The sequence below is a fragment of the Zingiber officinale genome, chromosome 9A, assembly GCF_018446385.1.
Source record: "Zingiber officinale cultivar Zhangliang chromosome 9A, Zo_v1.1, whole genome shotgun sequence".
Classification (NCBI taxonomy): Eukaryota; Viridiplantae; Streptophyta; class Magnoliopsida; order Zingiberales; family Zingiberaceae; genus Zingiber; species Zingiber officinale.
In genome coordinates, this window is record NC_056002.1 from 65,534,499 (window position 1) to 65,549,304 (window position 14,806).

Below are 14,806 nucleotides of genomic sequence, written 5' to 3' on the forward strand. Positions count from 1 at the left end.
GACACAGGCCACACTATAATGTTAATATGAAGGGAATTGGAGTGGGTGGAGCTTTCTTACAACTTCCTACTTATTTATTTGACACTGGCGACGGGAAAGGGACCATAATTGATAGCGGAACAACAATGACTTATCTACCAGACGAAGCCTACCAGGCAGTGATGAAAGCAGTAAGATGCTTTCTCTGTAGTTAATTTTCCGCCATTGTACATCTTCAATAGTCACTTTTTATTTCTCTGTAGATATTTTCCAATCATCCGAATTTGAGCTTCCACAACATTCAAGGCTTTCTGTGCTTCCTATATTCTGGAAGGTATGGTAGTTAATATGATGAGCCTACTTTATTGTGATTTAAATTTCACAAGTTAAGCAGTTGACTTTAACTGATAATTTTTGTTTGAGACTTGTTGATCTAAACTTATCTACAGAAGCACAAACCAAACTGGTACTTTTACTTGAATCTGAAATCTCAATAAGAAATTCTTCACCAAGACCATGGTCCTAAAATTAAAAAAAAAACAATTTCTAATGGTTCATAGTTGCAGTTCCTATTGTCCATTCCTGGTCTCATATTGATAGAAACATATATGCAAACTATTGATGCAGAAAAGAAATTATACAAATTTATTGACCGAAATGACAAGTGGTCGAGTAAGTAACTAAGGATCAACCATAACAGGAAGTAGAGGTGAGAAATATGAGATAATAACAGGTAATTAATCATGATATATTTTAAAATTAAATTTTGAAGAATGACTAGATGTGATGAAATAAGTGCTGAATCAAAGTTGCTTATTTCTAGCTTGTGTCCCTGAGACATTTTTTTTTGTCAAAGGATTTTATGGACAAATAATTTTGAGTACAGCATCTCTTAGTACCCAAGATGCTTTTGATTGTGAGCTTTTAATATACAGAGATTAGCAAATGATACTAAACAATATCTGGTTATGCGTGTGACATAAACTATTTTTATTCAGGTAAAGTAGTTTCCAGGTAAGAATTCTGGATCATTTATGTCACTAGCTATTTGTTTATCTTATTGCAGTGTTGATGATGAATTTCCAGATGTTGTATTTCATTTTGAGAACTCACTTTTGCTGAATGTTTATCCTCATGATTATCTTTTTCAAAACGGGGTAAGTTGCATATCTCTAGTTTGTGATGCATCTTGAATCTTTATTGTAATTGCAAAATCTATTTGCTTGCTCAAGTATATTGTACATAATATTCTTGTTTCTTCCCTTTCTATTCTCAAAATTTCATTTTACTATAATTCTTCTTAGATTATGTGGCACACAATACATGAAATAAATGCTCCTAATCACATTGGACATATTATATTTTCTTTTAAGATGCACTTCTTTTTTGTTTTGTTTCAAATATTGTGAAAATATTCTGAAAGTTCATGTGTTGTTACTTAAGTGTTTTGTGCTACTTGACTTGAGTCTCTTTTATAACAACTTGTGGAATCATGAGTGCTTATGTCAACTAGAAAACCCTAACTTATAACCATCCCACTTAATAATCTTTTTAATTAATCGCAACTTATAAGGTCCAAGTTTAAATCCCCTAACATATATACCCAATGCCCACTCTCACTTGATGTTGGTTGTCACACATCTTGTAGCCAAAGGTAAGTTTCACTGTCAAAGCCAAAGTCAAAGTCGAAGCCTCCTCTTCATGTATTTTAAGTAAAAATTTTCTTATTCTGCAGTCAATTCCTCCTTCCTTACTTTCAAAACCTCAACCCTTGTCTAAATCGTTGTTGAGCAAGAAGGTCATAACCACCTAGTATCATCATGATTTTGGTTGGTGCCAATTGATCTTGCGAAGTCGAACCATGCCAAATTTTTTTTATCGGTATATTGCAAGTTTTGCTCATGCCTACTGAAATAGTTTGAGACTTAAATTTAACAAGTTAACAATCAATTTGGCTAGGACAATCTTATGTGACAAGAGATTCTACATAACATATACGACCTATAAACAATGGTTATGGTGCGACCATGTTGCTCTCAGCTTTTTTTTTTCCTTTGATTCACATGTTGGTCTAATCATGGTTCACCACTTTACAATTACAAATCATTGATTGCTTTGTTAAACCTTCTCCATTCTCCTCCATGCAGCCTACCTCACCTTTGCCCCACTAGCTTCCATGCTCTAGTAGCACTTGTTGTTGTTAGTGTAGCTTTTCTCCTTTGTGTGGTTTGTCATGATGGATTAAGAGATTGGCAATGTGGATCACGTCTCTTCAATTTTTAGATGCACCCTTTTGGATAGTGAAAGCACATTTTTAGGTTGGCATTCCCCTTCAAGTAGAAGCACCATCTTGAGTAGTCTAGGCACTCCCTTAGGTAGTCCACGACTCTCCGATTACTCGACCCACCCTTTGGGTAGTCGAAACACCCTTTCAAGTTAGTTGTGGTTAGTTGTCTCTGATGCATAGATGTTGGGCTTCATCATGCACTCCTTTAGATAATTGACATTGTTAGAACCTACAAGGTGCGCTAGAAAGGGTGAGAATAGTGATTATAACTTACAAGTGTGATTCTATACTGCTCTTGCTATTTATAGCAATGCCACAAACACGATTAGCAACGAAATAAAAACATACATAAAGAAAGAAGGTACAATTGCAAATAATAGTGTTTAATGTGGTTCGCTAGTCTCTTGCATTTTTACTCCATGACCTATCATCTATTGAAAGATTACTCTCTAAAAGTTAATAATTTTCTTCTTCTTGGAACTCTTTCATAGGTGAAGAAACCTCTTACAAGCCCAAGAGTTACAAGGATTATAATAAAAGCTTAAAACACGGTGGAGAAGCTCTGATAAGACAATGAATCTTATTTTCACTAGCCTTGAAGCCCCACCGAACTCTCCTTTTGCACCCTTCAATCCTATAACGTCTCTTGCTTTTTGCCACCTATCAATCGACTGTTCTGCACAATCAGTGGACCAACCTTTCATGATTGATGGTTGTAATGTAGAACGACTCTTGACTTCTTTCCACCTTAGCTATGAGTCGGCTAGTAACTTACCATCACTTTATTGCTTGCCATCAGTGGACTGCCCAGTCAAATTAGCCACGAATAGAAACATTATGTTACCTTTCATGATTGATGGTTGTAATGAAGAACGACTCTTGACTTCTTTCCAACTTAGCTATGAGTCGGCTAGTAACTTACCATTACTTTATTGCTTGCCATCAGTCGACTGCCTAGTCAACTTAGCCACGAATAGAAATATTATGTTTGCTAGCTCCTTCATCCCAATTGATTGCCCTAATTGAATGCTATTGAAATTATAACTTATTTTCAGTTAAATTAAATATGTCATTATTAATAATTTGATTAAATAAGAATCAAAATTGTAGTGGCACAACATGATACACTTCTAAAATAGTATTGTTGAAACATCAGCATGGCTTCATATTTTAAACCTTGCTAAATCCATACCCTTTCAATGTACTTTTGCAATGCAAATAGGTCCTCCTTTGCGTGAAATTTCTATTAAACTTTAGACACCATTGGGATGGGAAAATGCAATCTGTCAGATCAAATGTACCTTCAAGTCCTTGCAACCCTCTTTGCTCATTCCTAGGTTTCTCACCTAGGCAATACTTAATGGGCTGATGTCAAGTCAAACAATATCTCAAGCCCAAAGTCACTTCCTCCACACATCTAGAGTACATAACAATAAAATTTGTAAAAGTAGTAAACAACAACAATAATAACCAAGTCTTATCTCTCTAGGTGGGGTTGGCTATATGGATTTTTTACGCTATTGAGTTCTATCTCCTACTATATCATCATCTATACTTAAATAAATTTTATCTTGTTTTATTATTGCTAACCAAGTCTTTTTTGGTCTTCCTCTTCCTCGTTTGATATGCGTGTTTGTCATAGTTTTACATCGCTTAACTGAAGTATTTATTAGTTATCTAAATACATGTTTGTACCATCTTAAACGTGTCTCTCGGAGTTTTTTTTCAATAGATACAACTCTGACTTTCTCTCTAATGCTCTCATTTTTTATTCTGTCCATCCTCATATATCCACACATCTATCTTAACATCCTCATCTCTGCGACTCTTATCTTTTGCTCATATACTTGAGTCATAGCCCAACATTCAACTTCATATAATAAAACAGGTCTAATTGTGGTTTTGTAGAATTTTCTTTTAAGTTTTAGAGGTACTTACAGTTACATAAAACACCCAACACTCCTCTATTTCAACCATCCTACTTGTGTTCTATATAAGACATGAAACAACCCTTACTACTTACCGTCGACTAAATCATATAATATCAACAATACACTGGCAGGTGATTTACTAGAAACTAAACCATAAACTCCACGCTAGAAGGAAACAACTTTGCATCATATATTTGTCTGAAATTACAAAAAAAATAATAAAACATATCTCCCAAGAAAAAAAAAACATGTGCGATCTCCTACCAATGCAAGCCAACAAGTAGTCTCCATCTCATACTAATATAACAATTCAAAGGAAAAGGACTAATAACTAGCACTTAAGGTCCCTGGACAGTGTGTGATGCATTCAACCCCATCTCCTCGGCTACTCTGCCTTCGTGTCCCCTATCACATTCGGGATGACATCTTCCTCACCTGCAATCATAATAGGATGAGTCCACAGACCCAGCAAGCTTAATCCACTAGTAGGTATATGACATAAGCAACGAATTGGAGCGAAAAGTATGTAGCATACCATAGACATTTACTATACATGAATGTAAACATAAGGTTAGCTGAAAAGAAGAACGCTGGAGAACATGGAGCATGATCATGACAACATATAAAAGCAAACATCACAGGTATAACCTAATAAACATGTACTTAAGGGAACTTAGTGGTAACCATCATTCGAGCCTATTCAGTTGATTCATGATCAAAACTCCAGAGGTACCTGTTAGGAGACTTATATTCATATGGTTTAGGTCAACATATTTCATGTTATCACATTTGTATGGAAGAGCCCTCCCCGGAGCTCATCCCGGAGCACTCAGCCCATACTGTTACCTTACATACCCTTAAGCGTCCAATCATCATAAATAAAAATAAACAAACATAACTCAATGCATATTATAGATTGCAAGTAAACATGCATAGTCTTATATTGTCTCTCATAAAGAACCCAACTCAAAACTTCAAGCAGTGCATTTACCATCTAAATATTATAAGAAATCAATGAAAACATCCAAGTATCATAAGGGAACAATGAAACCTCTAAGTATCATAGAGGAACAACAAAATCATCTACCTAAAACACCTAAGCCACACCCATTCCTATTCCTTCAGATCTGTCCAATATTTTCACAGTTAACACAAAAGGTGAAAGCACAATGACAAACCACCTTTAAACACTTCGGATCTATTCGAAAATTCGACTACCAACACAAGAAATAAAAGCACCCTGAAAACCATTTTAACCACTTCAAAATTGTCTGAGAATGCCACAACCAATACAAGAGATCAAGGCACAATGAATAGCCATCTTAAATGCTCTAAATATGTCCGGAATACCGCAACCAACACAAGAACTAAAAGCACGATGAAAACAATTCAACACCTTCGAATCTGTCCAAACAAACGTGAAGCCATCAAAAGAAATGAAAACCCCTTTGAAATCACATTCCAGCTTACTAAATCGATTCACCATAAACCACAACCACTTTGTCAATTCGGTCGTCATTCGATGAAACATTTCAAAAGAGCAAATCTAGAACCCAAACTGTTTACAAGCTCTCAAATCTATTCAAGCAGATCAAATTCCCTACGGAAGAACGAAGCAACATCGGAAAAGAAACAATCGCGAACTCCACAAATCCGGAATCGAAAGCCAACATGAAACTTCATGAAAAATTAGAGGATTTCTTCGAAACCGTTTTGCACAGCTACTCCTATTCCTTTCCCCGAAAATCCATACCAACTAGAGGAATTATACTTGCCTTTTCCTCTTCTTGTGCCACTAATGAGAACCCTAGCCCACGGGATGACGCACCGACAGTGAAGGGTGGTCACGGATGTCTGCTCCTTGTGGCGTCATCCATCGAGGTGGCGGCGGATGTCTGCTCCTTGTGGTGTCATCCACCGAGGAGGTCACTGGGGCTTAGGGCATAGGGTGCGGGGGTTGCGTCGACGGAGAGGAGAATCGGTGAGGGGTGAGGGCGGAATGACTTTAGGCAATTAAAACTTAGGGTTTAGTTTTAAACTTAGGTTTATATACTTAATCAATTCCTAACTTTAATTAGCTATTTCAAACAGACTTTATCTTTTACCCATTTACACTCCTTAAAATATAAAATGATTCCTTTAAAATCAAAATTTTTTTCCAATAAATACCATAAATTCATATAAATGTATTTCCTGATAAATTATCCGTTGGAATATATTTATTTTTCTTAAAATAATTTAATTATATCAAATGTTAATTATTTACATCTTTATTTATATTCTTGGTATATTACATTCTCAATTTGGTCCCCAACTTACTACTCAAACTGCAGTATTATGATAGTTTCATCTAAAGGTACACCCTCATACTAATCCAATACTAGTCCATTCTAATAGCATGGGAGGTTATAACTATTAGAGAATAGGAGCTCCTTATAACTATTTAGTGATCCATTCTAAGATGAAGAATCACTACTCTATGGGTTACGAGCCAACCTGTTGTAGCTACACCCATGTTACCGTCTAGTTAACTGTGGTGAATAAAATCCATAAGGTATAAATGATCTTCTAGCCATCTTTGATGCCCATCTTGCATGCTTCAAGTAAGTCCTCCAGTTAGCGAATGGTGCGCTTTGCCCGTTAGTCCATCTGAACTTATTCACAAAATAAAGTTTTGTGCACATGACTCGTTAGACACTCCACCAAGTAATCCAAAAAGTCAGTCTAGCGGGCCAATTGGTCAAACTTGGTTAATCGGTCAATGATCATCCAACTCGAATCCTGTACCCTCCAAAACCCATCGTACTATGTTTACCCTTGTTCTACTTACCCTTGTTCTACTTAGGTACAAAGTTTTCCAAAGTAAATCTACCGGCGGATTATGAGCTCACTACACTTCCCCTATCACTTTGATTCACTTGAATCCATTCTAGCAAATTTTTTTTAACCATTGAAATTCTTCCATAATATTAATAGGTTTATATTGGGAATGAAAGCAGACATATACAAAAATGCTTAGCGTAGCGTAGTAGTTTTTTAGAAAAATAGCATGTTTACCTACTGTAGTTGTTTCAGAAAGAACAATGGGATAACCATGTACTGCACACAATTAGATTTAAGGAAACAAAACTATTCTGAGGAGCAATTCAAATATGCAAGGTCAATGATGCCCAAATTAACAACAACTCATAGATATTGACAATGAATGCATATCTAAAGATTTATTAGTGAAATCCATGAATAAAATGGACGGAAATAGGGTAGGTTGCAATATGACACGTTAGCCTAGACAAATAATATGTGAAGATGACATCAGCTAACTCCTATCAGCCAAACATCTTGATACATAGGAGAAATACTTAACCAAAAACAGTAGTTATTTGTGCAGTAATTTGACTGGAAACGTAATCAAAATGGCAAATTACACAAACTCTGGTAAAGTCAAAGAAAGATGTCAAAAAATCCCATAATGGTATTTACTTGAAAATACACTATGAAAAATGAGCAGTACACCGCATTGAACCAAAGATGTTGGAAAGAACTTCCGTACACAATAAAAACGGAAAATAAATCAGTCACTTCCATTCTTCATTTTCTTTAGTTTTCCTTTTCCTTGTTGACAAGGTATTCACAGAAAAAGGAGGCAACATAAGGCACCTTATAGTTCAAAACCCACATGAGCTATACCCTACCAATTTTACTCTGGCTTTGATTAGATATTGATGAGGGTTTCCTCTAGATAGGATGGTGGAAACTTCACTTGATGCCCCTGTTCCGGTGAGAACTTTTGTGCGAATTTCTCTTTCTACCTAAAGATCGCTCATTCTTAATTCATATTGAAATGAAAGCTACTTGAAGCTTGATTCTTGCAGAAACGATTAGTTGCTTGGTTTAGTTCTGATGAATATGGTTTTAGAGGAAATTCAATACTGGAAATGGGAGATGGGCAGATTTTGCTTGGTGGTCTTAAATTAATAATTTTGTATTTTGAGAACATATCTTTGTTGCAAATAAGCCGACAATCGAAATGAAGTCAAACCAGGGGTTGTAGAAGCAACCCAATGGTCAAAGGAGAAATTGTAAGGTTCTTCACGGAAACAGGCCCCTTAATTTTGCTCTTTTAAATCCAACAGGATCTTGTTCAATCTGATTACACCATTGAGTTTAATTGAAGGACCTGAGTTGTCTTATCTATTTGGGATGATATCCACAAAGGTCCTCTTTTTCTTTATGAAAATATGGAATACGGGATATCAGCTAATACAAAATCTTTGTAGGAGGGCTCCTATTAGTGTAACAAAACGGAGTTGTACCTTATACACTTCTGCTGGCAGCAGCACTCTAATGATGACAAGATTTACATGTATAATTTTTTGATTAGTGTCTATTGGAACAAGTAAAAATCATAGAATCTGAAAGGATGACAAATTGCAAATTGAAAACATATTATTGATGAGGAAGCTATAGAGACTAAAAAAGAGAGAAGATAAAGAGATGTTGTACAACCCAAAATATTCATGCCAAGATGCAATGATTTGTTTAAAAAAAAAAATTGGAGAAGTTGACGTTGACCAGTTTGTTATTTATGATCTAGACATGCTTCATACAACTTTCATATCTGACATACTACATACCACTTTCATATCATCACTATAATGGTTAAGCATATTATCAACTTTCTTGAGTAATCTAATAATTTATAAATTTCTGTTGTGTTAATTGTAGTTGTAGAATTCTGAATTTTATTTTGATGTTGTCTGTCTTTCGATCATTCAATTTTTCGTTTGTTAGCAAGAGCTTATTCAGCAAATAAATGAAGCTATGTGATTCTTTTATTGTTCACAATTTTAGTTTTGTTAAATAGGAAAGTGGTGTTGTTTAAGTAGTTGTGCTTTGATCTTTATTTAGCTCCTTTCAACATGTTTTGCCTAGATTTCCCAAGATAGATTTCAGATATCAGGGTTCCTGTTCTCCACCATTGGTTTCTGCTAAACAAGAATACTGCTCCAAAGCTACAAAACTACCTGTTTCCCTACAAAAAGATCATCCTAAATGCCATGTGATGGTATGTATAATGATAAACTAATGCAAAGATCCAATGTGAATTAAAAGAACATTCAAGCAAACAACCCATTTACCCTATGATTGATGACCATTGAAAAGTTGGATTACCAGAAAGCTCTAAACCAGAACATTAACAAATAGCCATATATTAACTTTGGGTTGCATGATAAAATAAACCAGTTTAAGTAGTAGATAGACTAATTTATGTTTTTTTTTTTTGCCATTTTCATTCAACAGAATTAATCTTACCTGGTGGATACCGGTTCCAATCAAGAACAAAGACCAAAACTAGCTGCACAAATTAGACCATCTTTATTGTTATGCTTAGTTGACCTTAATAAAATCTCATGCCTTCAGTACCATTATTTTAAATATACATTTATTTCATAGAGCAGCTAGAGAGATGATCAAACTAGAGAGATGATCAAGATATGCTGACTAAGGGATCCATTTATATCACTAATGTTGGCAAAGTAATGATGGCTAAGATACTAAAATTTTATAGCTTCCAGTAAAGAACCAAAGAACAATCTGACTCAAACAAGTTAGACCATATTATTGTGATGCTTAGCTGAAGTCTTCATGGATAAGTAGCCGAAAATCTCAGAATAATGAAAGTAATACTGGCCTATCTAGTGATTATAGCCATTGTGACTTCTATCATTTAAACATTGTAAGGAAATTGCTATAAAATATTAGTTTACATTACACACACCTAGGTGACCTAAAAGTTCCAAGAAATGTTATGAACCTCAGTAACATTTAATAAAGAAATGTAGAAGTGGAGGTGCTCGGCCTTTATTATTTATAGATGTTCCTATCAAGTTCCTGTCCCAACATACCTTCATCATTACCTCACATATGCATGTTTATATATTCATGTCATAGCTAAATTACATAATTAAATTTAGGACTAAAATTTTAAAGATAAATCTTATAAACTTGAAGGTGGAAATATCTGAGTCCTCGATGAGATTGCATGCACACACTGTCCTTTGAAAACGACCGCTCTGATACCAACTGAAACGACCCTTACTACTTATCGTTGGCTGAACATACAATATCAACAATACACTGGCAGGTGATTTACTAGAAACTAAACCATAAATTCCACGCGGGAAGGAAACAACTTTGCATCATATATTTGTCTGAAATTACAAAAACAAATAAGAAAACATATCTCTCAAGAAAAAAGAAAACATGTGTGATCTCCTACCAATGCAAGCCAACAAGTAGTCTCCATCTCATACTAATATAACAATTCAAAGGAAAAGGAATAATAACTAGCAACTTAGGGCCCCTGGACAGTGTGTGATGCATTCAACCCCATCTCCTCAGCTACTCTGCCTCCGTGCCCCCTATCACATTCGGGATGACATCTTTCTCACCTGCAATCATAATAGGATGAGTCCACGGACCCATTAAACATAATCCACTAATAGGTATATGACATAAGTAATGAATTGGAGCGAAAAGTATGAAGCATAGCATAGACATTTACTATACATGAATGTAAACATAAGGTTAGCTGAAAAGAAGAAAGCTGGAGAACACGGAGCATGATCATGACAACATATAAAAGCAAACATCACAGGTATAACCAAATAAACATGTACTTAAAGGAACTTAGTGGTAACCATCATTTGAGCCTATTCAATTAATTCATGATCAAAACTCCAGAGGTACCTGTTAGGAGACTTATATTCATATGGCTTAGGTCAACATATTTCATGTTATCACATTTGTATGGAAGAGCCCTCCCTGGAGTTCATCCCGGAGCACTCATCCCGTACTGTTACCTTACATACCCTTAAGCGTCCAATCATCATAAATAAAAATAAACAAACATAACTCAATGCATATTATAGATTGCAAGTAAACATGCATGGTCTTATATTGTCTCTCATAAAGAACCCAACTCAAAACTTCAAGCAGTGCATTTACCATCTAAATATTATAAGAAATCAATGAAAACATCCAAGTATCATAAGGGAACAATGAAACCTCTAAGTATCATAGAGGAACAACGAAATCATCTACCTAAAACACCTAAGCCACACCCATTCCTATTCCTTCAGATCTGTCCAATATTTTCACAGTTAACACAAAAGGTGAAAGCACAATGACAAACCACCTTTAAACACTTCGGATCTATTCGAAAATTCGACTACCAACACAAGAAATAAAAGCACCCTGAAAGCCATTTTAACCACTTCAAAATTGTCCGAGAATACCACAACCAACACAAGAGATCAAGGCACAATGAATAGCCATCTTAAATGCTCTAAATCTGTCCGGAATACCACAGCCAACACAAGAACTAAGAGCACGACGAAAACAATTCAACACCTTCGAATCTGTCCAAACAAACGTGAAGCCATCAAAAGAAATGAAAACCCCTTTGAAATCACATTCCAGCTTATTAAATCGATTCACCATAAACCACAGCCACTCTGTCAATTCGGTCGTCATTCGAAGAAACATTTCAAAAGAGCAAATCTAGAACCTAAACTGTTTACAAGCTCTCAAATCTGTTCAAGCAAATCTAGGCAATTAAAACTTAGGGTTTAGTTTTAAACTTAAGTTTATATACTTAATCAACTCCTAACTTTAATTAGCTATTTCAAACAGACTTTATCTTTTACCCATTTACACCCGTTAAAATATAAAATAATTCCTTTAAAATCCAAAAAAAAATCAATAAATACCATAAATTCATATAAATATGTTTCCCAATAAATTATCTGCTGGAATATATTTATTTTCCTTAAAATTATTTAATTATATCAAATATTAATTATTTACATCTTTATTTATATTTTTGGTATATTACAAGACATCTCTCTCAATCTCTTTATCGTTTTACAAAAATGATCTTAAATATTTAAAGCTCTCGATTCTGGGCTACTCATCATCTCTTATCTTAACAATTGTCTCATTACATTTAATATTTCTAAACTTAAATTTTTTCTATATATTGTTTTTATTCTACTAAGCCTAAAACCTTTCCCTTGTAGTCTTTCCTGCTAAGATTTTAGTTTAACATTACTCCTTCACGTGTCTCATCTACCAAAATAATATCATCTGCAAACAACATGCACCACGGTACTGTCAATGTGTGCAGTGAGTTCGTCCATAATTAGAGTAAAAAGATAGGGACTTAGAGCTGATCCTTCACGTAACCTTATCTTTATTGGAAATACTTTAGTTACTCCGCTTGAAGTCTTTACTCTGGCCATTATATCCTTGTACATATCTTTAATTAGTTCAATATATATTACGCTAACACCTCTCTTTTCAAGAATTTTCCATATAATTTCTTTGGGACTCTATCATAAGTTTTTTCTAAGTTAATGAATACCATGTGTAGCTTTTGTTTTTGCTCTTGATATTTTTCAATTAATTGTCTAAGAAGATGTTTAACTTCTATCTCGACCTTCCAAGCAGGAACCAAAATTGATTTTCGGTTATCGAGGTCTCCTTCCTTAATCTTTTTTGTATTACTATTTCCCAAAGTTTCATGGTATGTCTCATTAGTTTAATACCACTATAGTTTGCATAATTTTGTACATCTCCCTTGTTCTTATATAAGAGAACTAGAGTACTTATCCTCCATTGATCACATATTTTTTTTTTAATTTTCAATATTATGTTAAATAATTTTGTAAGTCATTTAGTACTTTGTTTCCCTAGGCACTTCTATACCTCTATCAGAATATCATCTGGTCCAATGATTTTTTCATTGTGCATCTCATTTGAAGCTTGTTTTACTTCTGAAGTTTGAATTCTATGATAAAAATTTAAATTTCTATGCTCATTTGACTCACTTAAATTACGTAAGTTAAGTTGATCACTTAAATTTTCATTAAAAAGTTGAAGAAAATACCTCTTCCACCGCTCTTTTATATCTCAACCGTTACTAGTATTCTATTACATTAATCTTTAATATATTTTATTTGGATAAGATCTCGTGTCTTCCTTTCTCTCACTTTAGCTATTTTATAAATATCTCTTTCCCCTTCTTTTGTATCTAATTTTTTATATAATCGTTTAAAAGTTTCATTCTTTGCTTCATTCACTATTTATCTTCTTTCTTGACTATTGTATATTTTTTTAAATTTTCCTCGTTCTTATAAATATATAATTCCTTATAAGCTATTCGGTTTTTCTTCACTTTCTCTTGTAGTTTCTCATTCCGTCACCAAGATTCTTTACTTAGTGGTGCATGTCCCTTTGACTCACCGAGTACACTCTTAATTACTATTTTCAACTTTGATATCATTTTATCCCATGTCGTATTTGAGTCCCCGTATATTTCACCTAATGCTTGTACTCCTATCTTTTCCTTAAATATATTTTGCTTCCCATCCTTTAACTTTCACCACTTAATTTTAGGAGTCATATATATTTCTTTCTATTGATACTATGTTTGAGACGTATATCCAACACTACTAACCTATGTTGGGTAGTTAAGCTTTCTCTAAGGATGACCTTGTAATCTTTATAAGTCTTTCTATCCTTCTTCTTAACCATAAGAAAGTCGATTTGCGATTTATTATTCCCACTTATAAAATGACTTATAAGAATGAGGAAAATGACCAAAAGCAGGCAATAACTTATAAAATGAGGGAAATGATGGTGAATAAACAGATTGCATATTTTGAAGTTGAGATATCAAAACATCCCCATTCTTTCTATTCCCTCGATATATCTCAAAGTTGAAGTACCATTTATATTTTTCTCACTAATTTCTTCTCTCATAATCCTTTGATCTTTTTCCTATAAGAATAGAGTGAAACTGATTATTATTTTTCTCTCCAGTATATCTCATCGTCTGGAGGCAATACCACTGTTATTCTTTCTCTTGACATCTTTCTCTCTCCTAGTAAATATAAAAAATTCTCTTAATTTCTTCTACTTTCTCAGAGCTTGATGGAATGCTATTGTCACATTTTTTTATCTCGACTGTTAGCTTTCTTGCTGGTTGCAATTTCAAGATAGATCAGTCAGTAATCCTTTCTCTTAGAAGTGCCTTCTCTCTTCTCTATCAAGCAGAGTTTAGAGTTTTTTTTTTTTCATTTTATCTTTTGACTTTTTTGACAATTTTTATTTGTCTTTTCAATACAAATCAAGTTCCTACTTATTTGCACACTATATTCTCTCTGCTTTATTCTTTCTCGAGTAGATAGAAACTGGAAAGTTAGTCTATCTCCCATTTGTCCATCTATGCAAATTTTGGTTCTTGTTGCATCTTTAATTTGAGGAGTTGAGAAGATTGCATTTCGTTATACTTGCCCAACATGATAATATTTGCAGAGTTATTTTTTAAATTTATTTTGTGACTGTGTTACAATTTGGAAATCAGAATATTTGTATTCCAACTTGAGTGGAAATACTAGAATGTATAGTTTACTTGAGCTTGTTGTCTTGTCATAGGGTTTATGACTCTATGTTGGGAGCCTGTCTTTATTGTGTAATTCTGCAATTTTCTATCAAATGCAATTGCTTGTTTACCTTTTATATTTTAATATTCTTACCATGTTCT

At 34.1% G+C, this 14,806-nt stretch overlaps 1 protein-coding gene across 4 annotated transcripts in view; it reads left to right on the top strand.

Annotated features, from left to right (window-relative positions):
• The window catches only part of LOC122018578 (aspartic proteinase 36-like), a 44,675-nt gene that overhangs the window by 18,176 nt on the left and 11,693 nt on the right, over positions 1-14,806 (top strand). For 2 of the 4 annotated variants that reach the window (XR_006121827.1, XR_006121826.1), the window contains exons 5-8: positions 8-170; positions 243-313; positions 1,046-1,136; positions 9,130-9,262. Coding sequence is in view for 2 of the 4 variants with exons in the window: in XM_042575931.1 (XP_042431865.1) it covers positions 8-170; positions 243-313; positions 1,046-1,136 (325 nt within the window). In the remaining 2 variants the exon portion in view is untranslated. The remainder of the gene's footprint in view (positions 1-7; positions 171-242; positions 314-1,045; positions 1,137-9,129; positions 9,263-14,806) is intronic. The other 2 variants (XM_042575931.1, XM_042575929.1) reach the window with 1 other exon arrangement.